This window comes from Meriones unguiculatus, chromosome 1 (genome assembly GCF_030254825.1).
Source record: "Meriones unguiculatus strain TT.TT164.6M chromosome 1, Bangor_MerUng_6.1, whole genome shotgun sequence".
In the NCBI taxonomy this organism is placed as follows: domain Eukaryota; kingdom Metazoa; phylum Chordata; class Mammalia; order Rodentia; family Muridae; genus Meriones; species Meriones unguiculatus.
Window position 1 is genome coordinate 39,387,017 of NC_083349.1, and position 22,393 is coordinate 39,409,409.

Genomic DNA, 22,393 nt, shown 5'->3' on the forward strand with positions numbered 1-22,393 from the left:
CCACTTTACTATCTAAAACTCCATGGTAGTACTTCTTCTTCGTTAGTGATCATGTACCCCGTCTCTGCTCAGTTGCCTATCACCCGCAAACCATGAGGCTGTAGAAAGCAGAGCTTGTGTCTGAACCGTTTTTATCATCCTGAGACATTAGTGCAGTCCTTGGCACACACAAGCAGGTGCCCGATAGATCACTGTTGTAAATGGCAACAATTAGTTTTTCTAGAAACACTTATTTTCAGCTTTGGTTTCTAGCTTGACATTGAAGTTCAATACGAGGGCTTAGTCTAGAGAGGACAAACAAATGATGTAACAATATAATAGAGAGACTCAAAGAAGAAAACTGAGTGGGAAAATGAATAGGCAAAGATCACCATGAGTACCATGAGCGGTGCAGAATATTCAGTTGGGAAAATTGAGTGTGTCCCTATTCCATGGTGATATTGTTACACCATTTCCAAATAAACTAATATGTTTAAAAGATCTACAAAAAAAATTGCATTATCCAAGTCCATCACAGCTTCAATATTCCTATTTATACAGAAAAAAAAAATCTACTGACTTCTCTCCACTTACTCAAAGTAATAATTAGCCATGTCTCCTTTTCAGTCTAGATTAGTATCTATTCATTTGGTAGCATGTGCAGCAAACTTTAGAAAGTCAGGCAAACAGAAAATAAATGAGAAAAGTTGTGCTGAGTGGGTGCTTTTCTGCCAGAATAATCAACTCACAGTTAGATGTATTTAGAGAAAAGATGGTATCTCATTCCCTAGGGGTCTCAAAGCAACGTGGATTGAGACTCTCATTCTCATTTGCTTAAGATGGTTACATCTGAAGAATTCATCACAGGGCCTCCAAAGTCCGTTTTGAAGTTTGCTAATAATTTTTCAATCCCTGCAAAAAGTTGTTTAGAACATTTCAAGCTATTGAAACAAATGAATGTAAAAGCAAAATGTAATTCATATAGTTCTGAAGAATGGCTAGAAATAAGGTTCTTGGTGTCATGAAAGAAACTGTCATTGTTTAAAAAAAAAGTTTTAACCTTAACTCTCAGCTCATTAGCTCATTAAAAAATGAGGAAAACAAGAGATTTCATGCTTTAATAATGGCCAAATAGGCAAGCAGCAGATCCCCCAACCAGCACACACTTTCCTTTGGCACCCCTAGCTGAAATGAAACAGCATTCTTCCCCTCACCGAACAGGCTGTCCCTGTTCCACGCTGGAAGCCAGATTTCCAAGCTCGGCAAAGGTCTCCATGCCGCAGCCCAGCAGGCAAACACTCAAGTCCTAAAGCTCAGCAGGGGAAGGCACGACGCTAACAAGCCTTGGCGTCTCTGGATCCACATATGTGGGCAATCCCTGCTGGAAGAAAGCAGAGTGGGGAAGAAAAAAAAAAAAGAATAGGTGTGCCTTTGCCAAAACAGGGAGGGTGAGGGTTGAAGAGTCAGCTTTCCTGGTCATCAAACAAATCCAAGCTGAGCCTTGCCTCATTAGCAACATTTCTTCCACCCAGAGGGAGAACACAGGAAGTGTGCGCCGTCTGTGCTGCACATTAGGATTTGTTATGAAATCCTGGGGGAGGCTGTGAAGCAAGCCCAAACCGAACACAGCATGCCTGTGTGAAACATCGAGGCAGCAGCTCCCTGCACCCTTGTTTTCCAGCCTCAGATCCTGACCTGTTGAAACACAACAGCATTTGTTTTGCCCTCTTAGTTTATAAGTTCCCATTAGTCAAATACTAAGAACTGCTACAGCATGAATTGCTGTTTATCAATTTAGACACATAGGAAATGTCACATAATTGCATTATCCTTAATTCAAATAAACTAGAACACCCCCTTCATATAATTTGTTAAACTCAAACTTGCTATAAATATTACTGCCCCACCACTACCCCCAATCCCTTGCTCTGTAGCTTACTATCACTCTAAGAAGCACTTGAGCTGGGCATGGTAGTGCTTGCCTGTACTTCCAAGTCTTGGGAAGCTGAGAGAGGTTGATCACAAGTCTGAAGACATCCTGAGCTATAGAGTAAGACCCCGTTCGACAAACCTGAGGAAGCCAACTTAGGAAATTTTCCTTGGACATAACTTTGAGTGCACGGTCCCTGCGTGATTAGCTGTGTTGTGCTGGGCCCCATTACGAGGGGATTCCTATCACTGTAGGAGTCATGATGAAGCCAAACTACTCACTTCATGGCTAGGAAGATGAGGCTCCCACAATCCCTTTGAATGGTAAGCCTGGAAAGATCTAAAGAGCTCCTCTAGTAGGCCCTACTTCTTCTTACTTCAGCCTATCCCAGTTAGTACATCCTGGAGAGTGAGACTTTAATACATTCATTTGGGGGATCACAGCTATAGCACCCCCACACACTCCCCGACTTTCTCTCCTGCTTACAGACAACTTAGAAAATTGAAAAAGGGCTCTCAACTTCCCTCACTCAAGTTTGCTCTTTTATTTTTTCCATTTTTTTATTTTTAATTATACTTTATTTACTTTGTATCCCCCCTCTAGTTCCCTCTCTCCTTCCCTCCCAACCCCTCCCTTCCTCCCCCTTCTCCACACACTCCCCTCCCCAAGTCCACTGGTAGGGGAGGGTTTCTTTTTCTTCCTTCTGATCCTAGTCTGTTAGGTCTCCTCAGGAGTGGCTGCATTGTGTTCCTCTGTGGCCTGCTAAGGCTGCTGCCCCCTCAGGGGGAGGTGACCAAAGAGCAGGCCAATCAGTTCACATCAGAAGCAGTCCTTGTTTCCATTACTATGGAACCCACTTGGACACTGAACTGCCATGGGCTACATCTGTGCAGGGGTTCTAGGTTATCTCCATGCATGGTACTTGGTTGCATATGAGTCTCAGGAAAGACCCCTGTGCTCAAATTTTTTGGTTCTGTTGCTCTCCTTGTGGACCTCCTGTCCTCTCCAGATCTTACTATTATTTCCCACTTCTTTCATAAAATTCCCTGCATTCTGCCCAAAGTTTGGCCATAAGTCTCAACATCTGCTTTGATAGTCTGCAGGGCAGATCCTTTCAGAGGCCCTCTGTGGGAAGCTCCTAACTTGTTTCCTGTTTTCTTCTTCTTCTGGTGTCCATCCTCTTTGCTTTTTGGAGTGGGGATTGAGCATTTTAGCCAGAGTCCTCCCTCTTGATTAGTTTCTTTAGATGTACAGATTTTAGTAGGTTTATCCTATATTATAAGTCTATATGAGTGAGTATATACCGTGTGTCTTTCTGCTTCTGGGATAGCTCACTCAGGATGCTCCTTTCCAGATCCCACCATTTACCTGCAAATTTCATGACTTTCCTTGTTTTTCATTGCTGAGTAATATTCCATTGTGTAGATGTACCACAATATCTGTATCCATTCTTCAGTTGAGGGGCATCTGAGTTGTTTCCAGCTTCTGGCTATTACAAATAAAGCTGCTACAAACATGGTTGAGCAAATGTCCTTATTGTGTACTTGAGAATCTTTTGGATATATGCCTAGGAGTGGTATAGCTGGATCTTGAGGAAGCGCTATTCCTTGTTGTCTGAGAAAGCACCAGATTGATTTCCAGAGTGGTTGTACCAGCTTACATTCCCACCAGCAGTGGAGGAGGGTTCCCCTTTCTCCACAACCTCTCCAGCATGTGTTGTCATTTGAGGTTTTGATCTTGGCCATTCTGATGGGTGTAAGGTAAAATCTCAGGGTCATTTTGATTTGCATTTCCCTGATGGCTAATGACGGTGAGCATTTCTTTAAGTGTTTCTCTGCCATTTGATATTCCTCTATCGAGAATGCTCTGTTTAGCTCTGTTCCCCATTTTTTAACTGGATAAATTGGTTTGCTGCTTTTCAGCTTCTTTAGTTCTTTATATATACTGGATATGAGTCCTCTGTCAGATAAAGGGTTGGTGAAGATTCTTTCCCAATCTGTAGGCAGTCGTTTTGTTTTGATGACAGTGTCCTTTGCTTTACAAAAGCTTTTCAGTTTCATGAGGACAAATTAATTGATTGTTGCTCTTAGAACCTGTGCTGTTGGTGTTCTGTTCAGGAAGTTGTCTCCTGTACCAATGAGTTCTAGAGTCTTCCCCACTTTTTCTTCTAACCAATTTAATGTGTCTGGTTTTATGTTGAGGTCTTTGATCCACTTGGATTTTAGTTTTGTGCAGGGTGATAGGTATGGATCTATTTGCATTTTTCTACATGTAGACATCCAGTTAGACCAGCATCATTTGTTGAAGATGCTACCTTTTTTTCCATTGTATGGTTTTGGCATCTTTGTCAAAGATCAGGTGTCCATAAGACTATGGGTTTATTTCTGGATCTTCTATTTGGTTCCATTGATCCACCAGTCTGTTTCTATGACAGTACCATGTAGTTTTTATTACTGTTGTTCTATAATACAGCTTGAGATCAGGTATGGAGATACCTCCAGAATATCTTTTATTGTAGAGGATTGTTTTAGCAATTCTGGGTTTCTTGTTTGTTATTCCATATGAAGTTGAGAATTTTTCTTTCCAGGTCTGTAAAGAATTGTGTTGATAATTTGATGGGAATTGCATTGAATTGTAGATTGCTTTTGGTAAGATGGCCACTTTTACTACGTTAATCCTGCCAAGCCATGAGCATGGGAGATGTTTCCATCTTCTGATATCTTCTTCTAATTCTTTCTTCAGAGACTTACAGTTTTTTTTCGTACAAGTCTTTGACTTGCTTGGTTAGGGTTATACCAAGGTACTTTATGTCTTTTGTGGCTACTGTGAAGGGTGTTATTTCCTCAATTTCTTTCTCAGCCCTTTTGTCTTTTGTATACAGGAGTGCTACTGATTTTTTTTAATTAATTTTTTACCCTGCCACTTTGCTGAAGGTGTTTAATCAGCTGTACGAGTTCCCTGGAAGAATTTTTGGGGTCACTCAGGTATCCTATCATATCATCTGCAAATAGTGATACTTTGATTTCTTCCTTTCCAATTTGTATCCCCTTGATCTCCTTCAACTGTCTTATTGCTCTAGCAAGGACTTCCAGAACTATGTTGAAGAGATATGGTGAGAGTGGGCAGCCTTGCCTTGCCCCTGACTTCAGTGGGATTGCTTTAAGTTTCTCTCCGTTTAGTTTGATGTTAGCTATAGGCTTACTGTATATTGCCTTTACTATGTTTAGATATATGCCTTGTATCCCTGATCTCTCCAAGACTTGAAACATGAATGGATGTTGGATTTTGTCAAATGCTTTTTCAGCATGTAGGGAGATTATCATGTGTTTTTTTCTTTCAGTTTGTTAATATGGTGGATTATATTGATGGATTTCCGTATATTGAACCACCCCTGCATACCTAAGATGAAGCCTACTTGGTAATAGTGGATGATATCTTTGATGTGTTCTTGGATTCAGTTTGCAAGTATTTTGTTGAGTATTTTTGCATCAATGTTCATAGGGATATTGGCCTGAAATTCTCTTTTTTTGTTGGGTCTTTGTGAGGTTTAGGTACCAAGGTGACTGTGGCTTCATAGAATGAGTTTGGTAGTGTTCCTTCCATTTCTATTTTGTGGAATAGTTTGAAGAGAATTGGAGTTAGCTCTTTTTTGAAAGTCTGGTAGAATTCTGTACTGAAACCATCTGGTCCTGGGCTTTTTTTTTTTTTTTTTTTTGGATGGAGACTTTTGATGACCGTTTCTATTTCCTTAGGAGATGTAAGACTATTTAATTTATTTACCTGGTCTTGATTCAGCTTTTGTAAGTGGAATCGATCAAGAAAATTGTTCATTTCATTTAGATTTTCAAATTTTGTGGCATATAGACTTTTGAAGTAAGTTCTAATGATTGTTTGGATTTCCTCAGTGTCTGTTGTTATGTCCCCCTTTTCATTTCTGATTTTGTTGACTTGGATAGTGTCTCTTTGCCATTTATTTAGTTTGGCTAAGGGTTTGTCTAGCTTGTTGATTTTCTCAAAGAACCAGCTCTTGGTTTCATTGATTCTTTGAATTGTTTTATTTGTTTCTAATTTATTGATTTCAGCCCTGAGTTTGATTATTCCCAGCCATCTACTCCTTTTTGGTGTGTCTGCTTCATTTTTTTCTAGGGCTTTTAGGTGAGCCATTAAGTCGCTGGCATGAGAGGTTTCGAATTTCTTCTTGTAGGCACTTAGTGCTATGAACTTTCCTCTTAGCACTGCTTTCATTGTGTCCCATGAGTTTGGATATGTTGTGCCTTCATTTTCATTGAATTCTAGGAATACTTTGATTTCTTTCTTTATTTCTTTCCTGACCCAACTGTCATTGAGTAGCAAGTTGTTTAATTTCCATGTGTGTGTAGGCTTTTTGTTATTTCTGGTGTCATTGAGATCCAGTTTTAGTCCATGGTGGTCAGATAGGATGCATGGGATTATTTCAATCTTTTTGTATCTGTTGAGACTTGTTTTGTGACCAACTATGTGGTCTATTTGGAGAAGGTTCCATGAGGTGCTGAGAAGAAGGTAAATTCTTTTGTGTTTGGGTGAAAGGTTCTGTAGACATCTGTTAGGTCCATTTGATTCATGACCTCTGTTAGAGTCATTGTTTCTTTGTTTAACTTCTGGCTTGTTGACCTGTCCTTTGTTGAAAGTGGGGTGTTGAAGTCTCCCACTATTAATGTGTGAGGATCTATGTGTGGTTTCAGTTTTATTAATGTTTCTTTTACAAATGTGGGTGCTCTTGTGTTTGGAGCATATATCTTCAGAATTGTGGTGTCTTCTTGGTGTTTTCCTTTGGTGAGTATGAAGTGTCCTTCCCCATCTCTTTTGATTAATTTTGGTTGAAAGTCTATTTTATCAGATATTAGAATAGCTACTCCTGCTTGCTTCTTGGGTCCATTTGCTTGGAAAACCATCTTCCAACCCTTTACTCTCAAGTAATGTCTATCTTTGTGACTTAGGTGTGTTTCTTGTATGCAACATATTGTTGGGTCTTGTTTACGTATCCATTCTGTTAATCTGTGTCTTTTTATTGGAGAGTTGAGTCCATTGATGTTGAGAGAGATTAATGACCAGTGGATATTAGATCCTTTGATTTGGTGTTGGCTGTTGTCATAATATTGTGTGCTTGGTTACTTTTTGTTTTACTGTAGTAAGGTTAATTATTTCCTGTGTTTTCTTAAAAGTAGCTAATTTTCTTGGGTTGTATTTTCCCTTCCAGTGTCTTCTGTAATGCTGGATTTGTGTGTAGGTATTGTTGAAATTTGTTTTTGTCATTGAATATCTTGTTTTCTCTGTCTATAAGGACTAAGAGTTTTTCAGGGTATAGTAGCCTGGGCTGACATCTGTGTTCTCTTAGGGTCTGAGTATATCAGTCCCTTGCAGCTTTTAGTATTTTTTCTTTGTTTTGTATACTTACTGTTTTGATTATTATGTGGCAAGAGAATTTTATTTTCTGGTCTAATTTATTAGGTGTTCTGTAGGCCTCTTGTAATCTTATAGGCCTCTCCTTTAAGTTAGGGAAATTTTCTTCTATGATTTTGTTGAAGATATTTTCTGGGCCTTGAAGCAGGGAATCTTCTTTTTCCTCTATTCCTATTATTCTTAGGTTTTGTCTTTTCATATTGTTTTGGATTTCTTGGATGGTCTGTGTCAGGAATTTTTTGGATTTAACATTTTCTTTGATGGATACATCGATTTCTTCCATTGTATCTTCTACACCTGAGATTCTTCCATCTCTTGTAGTCTGTTGGTTATGCTTACCTCTGTAGTTCCTGTTTTCTTCCCTAAATTCTTCCTCTCCATGATTTCCTCCATTTGTGTTTTCTTTAATTTTTTCAATTCTATCTTCAGATCTTGAGTTGTTTTATTTCCTTCACCTGTCTGATTGTATTTTCCTGTTTTTCTTTTAGTTCCTTCAACTCTGTTTCTTTTATTTCTTTTAGAGATTTAATTATTTCTTCTCTGAAGGCCACAAACTATTTGGCTGCATCTTCCCATATTTCTTCCCAAGATGGCCATGATCTGCTTGTCTTTAACTTCTGTTTGATTTTATCTTCCTCTAATTCTTTATGTATTTTATTTGTTTCCTCTACTATCCTCTTCATCAGCATAGATGTAAGGTCATCTTCTCGAATTTCAATTATGCTGGGGTGTCCAAAGCTGCTCGCCCCTGGATGGCTGGGTTCTGGAGATGCCATATTGCTCTGTCTTTTGTTGGTTGAGCTTTTACGCTGACCTCTACCCATTGGGCTGTTTTAGGTGTGTTGGCTGTTAGTTTCTGGTGCTTCCAAGAATCCTGAGGTAGGGAGAATCCCTTTGGCAGGAAGATGATTTTTCCTGAAGGAAGCCTCCTCTGCTTTTTGGGTATGGTCATTGTATGGCCAGTGTTTCTCAGGAATTGACACTGCTCACCTCAGGCGTGTAGACCTGAGTAGTAGCTGTTGTCTTTGTTAGTCATGGGGGCTCTCCTCTCACCCACATAAGTCCTCAAGACAGCTGCCCCAGTGCTGGGTTTCTCGTTCTGTATTTAGTGAGCTGCTGCTGTTGTTACAGTTTTCCAGGTACAGCCCTCTTAAAGAACCTGCTGATTCCCTAGCTGTGGGGTTTTCTCCCAACAGAGAAACTCAGTCTGGTACCATGGGGCACAGGGGTAGGGAAGGTGTCTGGAAAGGTGAGAGGAGCGCCCAGCAAGTCTCTGGGCCAGAGGCTGAGTGATCCGCTCTGGACCAGAAGATTGTGCGCCCAAGTTTGAGATGGCAGCTGGGGGCGCCGCTCTGGTCCCAAGGCTGTGCACCCTGGTCCAGAATGGCGGTTGAGGGCGCTGCTCTGGTCTGGAGGCTCTGAGCTCTGATCTGGGCTGGCAGTGTGTGTCCCCTTCTGGGCCAGAGGCTGTGCACGCCTCTCTGGACTGGCAACTAAGGGCTCTGCTCTGGGTCGGAGGCTTGGCACCTCACTCTGGGCTACAGGAAGAAACGCACCTGAATGACTCTTTGTGAAATGAGGAGAGGGAAAAAACGAGTGGAAAACAAAATCTAAATCAGAACTTCAAATAATTCTCCTAAATAATAAAATAAATTTTCCTAAATAACAAAAATACATTAGTAAGTATATTCTTTACTTATAAACAAACCAACAAGCAAAAAAAAAAAAAAAGCGGATATAAGTGAGAAATTTTCACTCTCAGTGAAATTCCTATTGGGATGGGGGAGGGGATTTCGATACAGTCCCAAGGAGCTGCCTTCAGGGCCTGAATTGCTAAGGAATTCATCTGCCAAAGAATGCAGTATGCCACTGATACAGCTGGATGTGTGTCAATACTGTGCTTACTCATCCATTTTTCCAATTCAGTCATTTACTATTGCACACTCAACATAAAAGAGCTATCAGATTTTTTTCCTTCTATGAATTATCTAGACCCAACGGTGGGCAAACTGCAGCCCAGGAGCCAAATCCATCACTTCATCTATTTTTATAAATAAAGATTTACTACAACATACATGTTGTTCTTAATAAAATATCACTGGGTTGTTCTGTGCCACAATCACAAAGTGGAGTCCTTCAGCAGAATCCATTCAGCCTGCAAAGATTGTGGATGGGCATTTCAGTCTCACCCCATGACTTTTATTTGCTTGAGTGGGGCACATTTTAGATGTCAGTTATTTTGTTTTGTCACCTACCCCTGCAGCTAAGCCACTGGCTCTCAAAGTGCTGTCCCTGGACCAGCAGCTCCAGCATTGCCTGGAGGTAATAAAATTAAATACTCCATGATTAAGGACTCGGAGAAGCTACTGCATACCTCTGGGCTATAACTGTCTCCCAACTTTTCCTCATTTTACCGGATGAGTTTAAACAAGAGTGTGATACAGCATTCATCTCCAGAAGAGATGTGGCCAGGATTTATCTCTGGCATAACCAAGGGTGATGCTAGACCATGAGAAAAATTTTCAACTGATATTGTTCCACTAAGTGATTACCACAGGTGCCTGTGTACTGTTGCTGTGTTCCTTTGCTTAATCATCGGATCTTTCTCTGGAGTGTCATCTTCTCTCACGTAGATAGGAGAAGAGCTCTGATAATGAACAGCTGTGGTTGAGAAGGAACAGGAAAAGAAACCCATGAAACAGGGTGATCAACAGTGAACAAACCCAGGGTCTCTTTTAAGCACGTCAAATTGCTGTCTGCTTTTAAGAACTGCCAGCAACATGTACATGATGGTTTTCCCAGGATTAAGCTGCTCGAGTTTGGAGCTGCTATGCCGAAATGATTATCAGCGAGAACACATACACTACTTGCAAATTGTGCTCTGGTTGAAGGGTAAATCAAATGATCTCCTTAGTGTAAGACAACCCTTTATTACAACCACAAGGATAATCCTGATGGGCAGGTAGAGGAGGAGCATCCACCCAGCTCCTTCAGCAGCTCTCTGACCACTGCTGAAGGCCAGCAGTAGAGATCTGAGATAATAAAGCACAGGGCCACCTAAAGGGTGGTCATCTGTACTTTTAGCAGGATACCTCAGTTGCGTTGAGGTGTTATAATCTTTTTGCAACTCTCATTGTCCCAAAGTGTTATGCATTTTATATTTTGTTTCATGTTACAAGCATTTATTTGAACTACCTTCTGAGTATGAAGCAGTTTAGAGCCAGAATGTTAAGATGAGTGATGGGAAGCACTGTGAAAGAAGCTTACAATTTAGAGGGGAAAAACTTTCATTAAATCAAGGCAGTAAGTGCCCAAAGACTTTTTTTTTTTTAATGAACAATGGGACCACAAAGGCACAGAAAATTAATACTGCTAGAGGGTTTGGGTAGAGCTTAAGAACTGATAACATTTGAAGCAGATTTGGACAAATGAATTGGAGTCAGAGGATAGGGAGTATGAAATAAAGTGCCTCTCTTCTTTATCCAAGTTCCAAACAGTGTAAGAAATAAATGTTGTAAAGGTACAGAACCCAAAATACCACTTTTATTGCCTATAGGGAAAAGTGGAAGAATGTGGCTTTAGGGCCATTGGCCAAATATGATGGATGAATCCCAGAGTTGATCAGAATCCTCTCCCATACTGTACCCCTGCACCTCATACTCATCTCCTGGGCAGGGTCTCTGGAAGACCTGTGAGTTCCTAGCCCACCCCATCCTAATTCCATGCATGCAAGGAGGAGGAAAGGTATCAGGCTTGGCTGACCAAACTCAGATATTCTTTTCAGATTTACCAGTGATAGAGAAAGTCTACTATAGAACTGCTTAGTTAAAATGCCTCCTCCTGAAGACAGTTTGGAGAAGAGCAACTCCCCTATGAGGTCTAGGGTGGAAGAGAAGCTTAAAAATAATCCTATATGGAAGACCCTGAGGATGCTCTGTAAAAAGAGAACTCTGAGAAAGATGAAGATACAGATGTGAGCTGTGTCTGGGAGAAGAGGAGCCTTATATACCATACAGAAAACATTAGCTTTCTTTTCCGATAAGTGGTGAAAACCCACTAGATTTTTAAAGAAAGATGATAGTGATGAATAATGGCTGGCTGTTACATAAAGACTTACACAAAGGCCTGAAAGTTACCAAAACGGTCTTCAACAGTTCCCAGGAAAACCAGTGAACACAGACTTGAGGCATTTGCATTTCTGATTTGGGGGCAATGGATCATTTCTCAGATAACTAAGGAAAAATTACTCCTGTTACATAATATGTAATTTTTACATTGTCATTGTACATCAAGAGAGAACTGGAGGAGTCATTTAGCACTCTGCCTTCCTGATCTTCTGTATCCCAAATTTAAGTGGTTGACTACTAAATGGAGAACATTGTGTGATATGTTTGAATTACTAACATAAATCTGCCAGGTAGGGAAAAAGAGAGGACGTAATACATAACTAAGGAGATAAAATTCCAAAAGAGGCAAAGAAGGGGCTATGAGAGCCTTTGTCTTTAGACTCCTGTGGCTGATTGATAAATTTATAGTCATGAGGGAACTTTCTTTTTAAGTTATAAAACAACACAGCAAATGCTTAATTTTGCCTAGTGGTGAAGGGAAAGAAACTAAAGAAGACTTATCTTTATTCCTGGAAACAGAAAGATAAATTTCTCATAGAAAGAGGTAGGATATCAAAAAGCATTTGTTGAAGGAAGAATTCTTAAAAGTAACTTCCTTAACAGATGCAAAGCAAAACAACAATAATAATAATAACAATTTGAAGATGACCGTTGGCAGTCACACCTCCCCCATGTTTGCCATCTCTCTCTAGGTCAGCTCTCCCCTGCATCACAGCCCAGGTCTTTGGATTCACAACCCCCCAGGTGCCTTAATTGTTGTACTCTTTATTCATTTGCCACAAAGTACAGCTATTGGTGTGGATTTGTGTGTTTGGATTCTGGCATATTTGTAAAGTGTTTGTAGAGTGTTGGTAAAATATTTTAAAGTATAATGAGCTCAAACTTCTTGGGTTACCCCACATTTGAGAAGGCGGTGTCAGCCTTTTAATGTGGGTTTTGAACAGTGCAGAGACAAAGACTATAGCTTTGTTTGGATGGATTTTCTTGTCAACTTAGATCAATTACATTAAAACATTCAGTCTTCAAACAATGATCCCAAAGAAAATTATGCCAGCTTTTTTCTTCTGTGAAAGTAATACCCGCTTTACAGCCCATGGGACCAGATGTCCCTTCCCATTGAGATTCATAGCAATGCCACTTGTATGACCTGGGAGGACCCTAACATTAATAGCAGAATATTTCAAATCAAAACTGTCAGGCCATAAGGGAGTAACTTTTTCCATTAAGTCAAAAGCTAACTAAGTTTGAAAGCATATAAAATACTTGGATTTGGTTTATTGGTTTTATTATTTGGTATTTACATTTATTTTTTCAATCCACAACACTCAGAAAATTTAATAAACTAATACACTAAGAAGTATTTGAGAACTAGTTAAAAAATTAATCTAATTTAAAAGGTCATTTACCTCAAACCAGAAGGTTTTAGGGATCTGGACACACAATAAATGTGTTTGGCTTTCTCAGCATTTTGCTGGTCTGCACAGGAGACTAGCCAAACTTCAGAGAAGCATGTTTTAGAGTATTGCATTGTCAGGACATCTGTTTGGCTTAAACATACAATTGTATTCATTTTCTTCTACCTATGAATCATTTATAGATTTAAAGAAGAAACCTTTTATAAGCTTAATAAATAGAAATAAGCATCTTTATATTTACGTTTGTTTAACCAGAAAGCTCTTACTGAGTGCCAAGCTCTGTTCTAAGTGCTTTATAAATAATAACTCCCTTACCATCCCAATGATCTCATGAATCAGAGACCTACCTATGCTGTGTGCTGCATACTGTGCAAAATACCAAAATATATATTTTAGTACATCTATGTGCATCAAGTTACCTTCTCACCTTGTAGGACAATTAAGTAGGACTAGTGTGCCACATGAAGTCTAGCCATACTGACAGTATGTCTAGAAGTGGTGGCTAGGGCAGGGATAGACTAGAAACAGACATACACACTGAGCATCAGTGAAAGAAAATGGAAACATATGGGAAGCCCAAGATAGAGGGATAGAGGGTAAGACTGTCCATCATGGAAATGCAAACAAGAAATTGGCAGATTCTATCCAGTTCTAGACAGGGTCCCCTGAGGGCATTTAAAAAAAATGCATTTAAAAAAGTGCCCCCCCAAGTGAGTCAAATGAGACTTGCAGAGTATGAAGTAAAAATGGAACGCAGGTGAAACAATATTACCACCCCCCAGGAAAGCTACTGAAATCAAAGCAAGACCCAAGCCCGGAAAGACTTTGCTATGCAGGGAACATCATGATATGATAAAGCATAAATAGATATAGGCCTCACTCTCTACAGAACCACTAAGTCTATCAGCAGAGGGTATGGGGACCCTACCCTTATGATTAGATTTCCATACGTGGTGCTCTTTGACTAACTACTACAAAGAAATTGGATCAAAACCCCCTCTCACCTATATTGTGAGGGTGACTATTCTTGAGGTGCACGAGGGTGACTCCCCCCTTTCAGGGAGAGAGGTCCATCAGCAAACTGTGACCATTACATGGGTTTCCCACCTGATCCTCCATTGGGCTCCAACACAAGCCCAACTTCATACCAGCAGAGACAAGAGCTTAACACCCAACATTGACCTTGGCTTTTCTTTTTACAACTCCACCTCAAAGAAAAATCCCACAACTCTACCATAAATTTCTCTCACAAAAATAACTTGCAAGTACAATTATAAATTCCCTGTTAGGTTTCTATGCTTAGAAATGCCCCCGAACTACTCTGAAGAGAGTAGCAGAGTAGTTAAAGATGAATAGATGGATGAATGAATGAATGAATGAATGAGTGAGTGAGTGAATACTCTACCATAGAGTAGAAACAGGAGAAAGAGAAAGCAATGTGAGAAAGAAATGTCTATGGGGAGGGTTGAGACACTATTGCCTGTTCTTCCTGCAGCCTGCTTAATCATATGCCCACCTTCCCCTTAGCTGTCTCACTTGGTCGGTACCATCTCTCTCCTCCATAATGACTGCATCCACCACAGCCACTATTAATGGAAGCTTCACGTCCCATGTCTGCTTGCCCCTGCAGCCCACTTGCCAGTCATTTGCGTCAGTCACATGAATACCAAGGTGGTAGATTTGGCCTAGTGCAGAGCAAGTGTCCAACTGGTCTTAAAGGAAGTCAAGCAAGACCTCCTCTGCCTGCAGTGTTATATACAGAGTGGTTTTCCATTAAGGCGATGACCATTTTGGACCCTACACAGAGCTTCTTGAGCTGGCTGACCAGATTTCCTCTTCAGCTTACCCATCAAGTCTCTCCAGCAATCTATCCTTTGGCCTCTACTAGACATAAAAAAAAAAAAAACAGAGTTAAGAAGACCATACCTAGCCAGGTGCTGTGGTGCACGTCTGTAATCCCAGCACTCGAGGAGGCAGAGGCAGGCAGATCTCTGTGAGTTCAGGGTCAGCCTGGTCTACAATTTGACTCGAGGGCATCCAAGGCTATAGAGAAAAACCCTACTTTGGAAAAAAGTCAAAACAAAATAAAACAAAAGCAAAAACTAAGACAAAACAAAACAAAAACAAAAACAAGCAAACAAAGAAGACCATATCTAAATGAATGGTACCCCGTAGGAGCTAGGATAGAATTCCTATGCAAATATCTGAAGCATAAATAATGCCCCAAATAGCTTAGTGTAACAGTAGTAGAACAAATAGAAAACAGAATTTGTGATAGTTATAGATTTTATGTTCTCTGTCCAAAAGATAAGAAATGCTATGCTTTGTTAGTTTTTGGTTTTTATCAGTGTCTTGGTAAGACACATCAATCCAAGTCCTCTATCTTTGTATCCTGACAAGCCCTTATCTCTGGCCAGATCTGAGGTGTCACATATCAAGATAAATTTATGAAATACATATTCCAGTGGATTGATTGTGACTTTAAACATGGAGTGGTTGTCTGTGGATGGTCTCCTTTAAATGAAAATCCAACACAAGGGTTCTTATAGTTCAGAGTGGCAAAAAAGGACATTGACAAAGTCCATGCCAGTTTACTTCCTACTCAGTCATAAAGTAAGTTAAACACACAGACTGCATAGTTCCAAACTCAAAGACAGACCCTGGCCATCTCTCAAGGAATTTTCTTCCAACTAAAAACCCATTAGTATTTAATAATGAAACATCTTGTTACATGTGGTTTTATTTTAACTGCTTAATAGTTTGTGTGGCAATATACTTCCAAATGTTTTCCTAAGCATCAATTTTAGTATAGAATTATTTCAAGAAAATTGTGTTGTAATAACAGAACAGAGGATTGATCTGTATTGAGTTTTTCATTTGTCAACTTGGAATTTCATCACAATTCACTAAACATACTTGACCTTATGACACATTCCCAGGGAAGGTCAGACACAGTACAGTTGTTGATATAGTCTCTTGAATGGACTCCCTATACTACTTCCAAAAACTAAGGCAATATCTGATACCCCTGTTTCCATAGAAGACCAAAGAAGACACTCCTTAAAACAAGATGCATTTTTCTTACAACATTCCTCAATATTTTCTGGGCTCACTTTTCTTTGTAGTACCTCAGATATCCCTAGTGTTTCACTTTGAAAAAAAAAAAGTTTTACTGTAGTATCAACTTTGCATATAACATTTTCATAATTGTACCTGAATATTTATTTATATATGGCAGGAAAACATAAGCAATACCTCAAGCCTAGAGATAAAGAGAATAGTTTTTGGTGGTTTTTTGTTTTATTTTGTTTTGTTTTGTTTTGTTTTAGTTAGAAACCAGCAATCAACATTTTTTAAGTTACATGTGTGTGTGTGTGCATGTGTGTATACAACTTTTGGAGTTCAGTTTTCTCCTTCTAACATGTGAGTTCCTGAAATCAAATGTACCCACTGAGCCACCTCATTGGCTCTGATTATAGTTTTGTTTAATTTTCTTACATCTATTTTACACTTTGCAGATCACAGAAGAAACATCATATCTAGTTACAGGTACTGAGAATCTAATGTGAAAATAAGCTATGACGCTGTTTAGGTTCCATCACTACAGTAATTGTTAATGCCCCTCAAATGTGTGGGAGATTCTGTTGAAAATTGCAATTATTCAGGGGATTACTTGGTTTGCTGGACACTCATATATCATTTAAAAATAAGAGATGGTGATCATGTTTTTATCAGCAGATTCAACTGCTGAAACAAATCCCAGCCTGTTTGAGTTAGTGGATGAGTGAAACTTCTTAATTATAATTATGCAAACTTAAATCTGTGCAACATAGAGCATACAGATAAATTCCGATACTGTACAGTATTTTAAAACACATTCTTCCTCCATGTGAACTTTTAAAACACTAAGAATCACATATACCTGGAGCTAACAAAGCCAAAACTTAATTGTGTTCTTTTTTTTTGCCATGGACTTTGCTTGGTCCCTGACCAGTGACAGACTTGGTCTTGAACAGGGCACTATCTTTAGAAAGTCATCTCATGCAAGGAGCAGGAACCCCTTTTATGAATGACATAAGCTTGTGGCCTGTGGCCATTGAGACTTTAGGTCAAGATCAATCTTGTGGGCCCCACCCACGTGTAAATATAGACCATCTTTCAACAGAAAATAAATGACTCCTTAGACTCATAAGTACTTTAGATCCTACATGACAGTCTTGACATGGAACCAGAATGTTAATGTGAACAAATCCTTCTAAGTGATATAGCATTTTTTGTATAATGCACCAAATGCTTTTATAAATACCTAAACTACTTATAGTTTTATGGGTCCACATGAGAGGTCTGGGGACGAGGATCAAAGAAGAAAGGGGAATGAGAAATTTTAAAAACAAAAGAAAGAAAAAAGAAAAACACAGGGGCTAGAAGGATGGCTAAGCAGTTAAGATCACTGGCTGCTCTTTCTGGGGACCCAGGTTCGGTTCCCAGCACCCATATGACAGTTCATAAATATTTGCAACTCCAGTTCCAAGGGATCTGATGCCCTCGTCTAGCCTCTGCAGGCACCAGGCACATACCTGGTACACCAACATGCAAGCGGGCAAACTTACCCATAAACACAGAATGACAAAAATAATTTTTAATGACTTGGAGTTTTAAGTCTTTTGTTCCTGCGTTTCCTCTCCTGCGCAATGACCAACTAAACCTTTATTTACTCCAGTTTTGATGATTTCCACATGAGGGTAATGAACCCTTTCTGAATTGCATACCAGACAGAAAAAAAAAAAAAAACTGCAACAAAAGTCAAACATGTTATCCTATGAAGAGAGAAGTAGGGCTCTGAAAATAATTAGAGAGCCCAGGTCAACTGAACCAAGCTCTACTCATGTGATAAATATATTTTGTAATCTCATATTTTTGTTGGATATGATGCTCCCACATCCAAAATTCCTTGAGTTGAAGTATGTGGCTAGTATGTCACATCTTCTTGCTTAAAGCAAGTCTTCGAGTACAGAAGAAAAGTTTAAATAATTGCAAATAACTAAGGAATTAAGATACTTTCTTCCTAAACCAAAAGAATAACCCAGAAATCCCTCAAGAATCTCCATTCAGATGAAGGCACAGCTTTAAAAAGACCTTTAAAGGTACTTAAATTAATTTCTGATAGTCATAAGAAGGCTGTGAGTTGACGAAATCTATACTAGCTGCAGAGTCAAGAAATTCCCAAAATGTTTCATTTGTGTCACTAATTTAAAAAAAAAAGTATTATGCTTGACTTGTAAAAAGATATTTTGTCCTAGTGGGCAATAGATTCTAATTTGTTAATTTTTCTAGAATTTTTTCTAAATATGTTATTCCCAACATGTGGTTTAGGGAAAAAAAGTGTGGGTGGAAAAAATAAAGAGAGAAAGAAAGGATGGGATGGGAAAAGGAATTTGCCTGGGAAGGATGTGTGCAGTCAATATAAAAAAGCAATAAAATAGGATATAATTTCCTCAGATTTAGCTTGAAAACCTACCTAAGAACATGTATCAGTAAGGATCACAAAATGAAAAACTAGTGCATGAATGTTTCAATGTGTTTAAACAAGGCCCATTAGGTATGAATTCATTGATGAGCTTCAGGGATCCATGGACGCCAGGAAGTTGCGTAGAAACATCTTTGTTCCTGTTGTCCAGATGTGTACTCCCTTTTCTGGAGGGTTTCTCACTTTCACAACATCCAATATCCACAGAAGTATTCTGTGATGCTCGCTCCACAAGCAGACTGAGACTAACACTTGTAGCTTTAGCTCATCACTAAGTATTTAATATACTTTTCTTCTCTCCAATTCAAAACTAATGTGCATGTGTGGGTATCCAGAAAAAAAAAAAGCTTAATGTTGCCTGATCTTGGCAAATTCTATTTGTGTTAGGCATAGTATTTCAAAGCATAACAAGGGTCTCTGCCACCCATAAGAAACTCAAGATGTGTTTAAGTGTTAAGTATTTTTTTAAGCATGGGACAAACTTCATGTTTTATTGCCAAAGGAAAAAGAATTTAAAGAACAGATGTATTGGATGTTTGCTCCATCCACTGTTTTAGCACTGAACTTAGTTGGATTATTAAATTCTTAACCATATCAATTACCAATTTTATTCCAAATATGGGAAATCTTACCATCCTGAACATATTACTGTATGCCTAGAGATTATGACATTGACATTTTTGTTTTGTTTTGTTTTGCTTTTTTCGTGTTTTCCACTGGACCTTTAAACAATGGAACACTCTAGAGGTCCAGTATAGAACCTCTCCCTCAAAGAAGACAGAGTGTATCTTAAAGGAAAGTTCACTTGGTCTGTGAGTTTGGGTTGAAGTCACACTGACAGTAGTTTTTCTCAAGAGGGAGAAGTTAGAAATTGCCATAAATTATTTTTCTTCCCATATCTGGGGATTGAACCCAGGGCCACGTGAATTCTGGGCAAGTGCAGTATCACTAAGCTACATCCCCAGACCATGAGTCTACCCTCCGAAGAAAAGGCCATGTTTATCAGTGCGCATTAATGTACAAATCCCCATGGAGTGGGTATTTGCATGGCAGCAAATTCTCGCCTAACAGAAGTGTGTTGTGTGAAGGTCTCCAGTTAGTCTTTTCTCTCCTGAATGCCTTTCAAGAGCTTACTGCATAGTCGTAATGGTCAACACTGGGATGGTCCTTCCTTCACAGACAGCCAAACAGACTAAGGATCCTGGGTTCCAGGTTGGACAGGGCTGTTGGGAAGCAGAACCACAGAATGTTTCACTGTCCTCTCCTTAGATGTGAAGAATAATTCCAAGGTCCTCCCCATCTATAGAACTAGTGGGAACCCAAGCTTCACCTCTCCCTCAGTTCTCCCTAGAGAACACATTGAGAACTCACAGCCTCCCACCTTGACCATATTTTCTCCTTTCTCTCCATATTTTAGATGGAGATTTAAAGGAACACCTAGTCATGTAAACCACCATTCGGGACCCTTCCTTTCAAATTAAAATCAAACTATGAAAAAATCTATCTTCTGTGACTTAGAGTTGATAAGATCCTGTGAGATTGGTGCACTCGTATTTTAGAAGAAAAACAAGTCACAGAAGTCAAATAAAATCTGTTAGCCATCGAACAAAAAACAAACTATTATTTGTCACTGGGAAGCAGTTTTCTGGTACAAGATAAAATGGCATTCAAAGGACAGAGAACTCAAACGACCAAAGTTTCGGTCTTGTTTTGTTTAAATTCCCATTTACAGAGGTGGCACAGAACTTCAGTTATGCCCTTTGTAAGAACCCTTTTATGTACATCATGAAATCAACTCATTTTTATGTTGTCCAGTTTAAAACTGTACAATACCAAAAGTAATGGAAGTAAGTTACTCAATGACATGGATGATATTTAATATGTCACCTTAAAATAAACTGAATCTGGTGCTCATCATTTCTTTCATGAACATCGGTTTCTAGTGCTTCTCTTTAATGCATTAGATTGAATAACACATAAGATGCTAACATTACAGACAGGTTTACATGAAAATGATAGTGCTTTGTGGCTTGAAAGAAGTAGCTTAAATGTGTTAGGAAATATTTCTGAATCCCCTAGATTTAACTGAATGCAACAAATGTATAGTGGGTACTGTCATGCACCTGACTCCTTACTCAATAGTGCAGGATGTAGCATGCAGAAACCCTTCTGCCCAAAGAGGTGAGCTCTTATGATGTTGGTGTTGCGGAGATCTGCTTTTAGCCAGTTACCTATGGTCAGAACACATAGACCTATAATGCAGCCCACTGGGGAGTTAATAAACTGCTACTGGCGCTAATGGTTTATTTTGTTTTGTTTTTATGAAAAAAGCAATTTAGACACTTCAGTGGTAACCAGGGAGTTAGAAAATTTTAAGTTCCATTATTTTTACACAGAAAACTTAATTATTAGATAGATAAGACACCTATTACAATCAAATATGGCCCCCTATATTTTGACTACTGGCCCAATGATTCTGTTAGCCACTTTCCTTCCTCATGAATCAGATTCTCAGGTGTGAAGTGGTATAATCTCTTCGTTTTGTGAGTTGTGGGGATGAGGAAAGGTCATTTGGACTTTCTGGGGGTGGTAATTCTACTAATGAGTTTTCTACAAATGTCACTCAGTATTTTATCCCTTCATATCTCACTACCTCCCCCGTGCTCAGTAATTTTAGTTTATGCTTTTTTTTTTCTCTTTTTGTTTATTTGGTTTGCTGGCTTTGTGTTCTTTTCTCTTTTTTTCCTTTTCTTTTCCTTTTTTAATGCAGGAATTGGTCAAGGGGTTCCAGTGGTGGCACTCATAGTGGAAGGAGGACCCAACGTGATCTCAATTGTTTTGGAATACCTTCGAGATACCCCTCCTGTACCAGTTGTGGTCTGTGATGGGAGTGGACGGGCATCCGACATCCTAGCTTTTGGACATAAATATTCAGAAGAAGGCGGGTAAGTAAATTGCCAGGCCCCATGGTAGATGTCCAAGTACAAAGCTTGTGTTTAAAGCTTAGCTAAGGTGACACAACATGTTCTCTGCAGTTCAGCCAATACCTCACATTCTAACCAACTATGAACAATTATCTAAATATTTACGGTGGGATGATTGAGAGGAAGAACAGAGGACAACGCCCCTACAAAGTAGGAAATCCATAAATGCCCCATTGAGACCATGCTGGTAATAAAGATGAGGATAAAAAGGAAGTCAAAAGATGTTCTTTTATCTTCCTATCTCCTTCCCACTTTATCCCTCAAGGAAGGAGAGGCAGAAACTAGATTTTGAAGCAGACAAAATTTGGGTCTGTGCTGTAATAGGGTACCTTCTAGGCATGAGTCTAAACAGCATTGTGGCCAAACTGCTATAAACACATTGGGCAGACTATTTCATGAGGTACTTCTATATTGGCCTAGAAGGTAAAACCTCTATAATTGGAAACATCTCTGGTTCTTTGTAATTTCCTCCCTGACTTCCCAACCCCTATGTATTTTGCTTGGACTGCCAGCTCTTAAATGCTACATTTTAACATCCAAAGCACCTCCATCCCTGGGAGAAAGTCTCTCCTCCAGTGGAATAGTGAGGTCTGAGCACTCTGGCAGATTATGCAAGTAATTCGAAACGAGGTATGACTGAGTTTAAGGAATACAAACAGGAAGAATCACTCAGCCTTTTGCTTTTGGTTGATGTTGGCTTGGGGATTTTTGTTGTTTATTTTTGAGGATTCCATACGAAGAGCTACAGAAAATCAATGGCTGCTGAGAGAGGGATTATCCTTCTTCCCTAGGGATGAGACCTCTGATTGGTTCGCAAATCCCTAGTGGTCAGCCCTACACACACACACCACATACACATACAAACATATATAATGTTATTTAAGTCCTAAACAACAACAACAACAACAAAAAACTTTCTTACTCAATTTTGCTAGCACATGGTTAGGGCAACAAAGAAGTTCACAGGAGCTAGGGCCTTTTATAAATATAAA

At 39.3% G+C, this 22,393-nt stretch overlaps 1 protein-coding gene across 19 annotated transcripts in view; it reads left to right on the forward strand.

Moving 5' to 3' along the window:
* Trpm3 (transient receptor potential cation channel subfamily M member 3) overlaps nt 1-22,393 on the forward strand; it is a 539,859-nt gene that overhangs the window by 316,685 nt on the left and 200,781 nt on the right. For all 19 annotated transcript variants that reach the window (XM_060387559.1, XM_060387459.1, XM_060387502.1 and 16 more), the window contains one exon: nt 21,188-21,362. In XM_060387559.1, the coding sequence (XP_060243542.1) occupies nt 21,188-21,362 (175 nt within the window). The remainder of the gene's footprint in view (nt 1-21,187; nt 21,363-22,393) is intronic.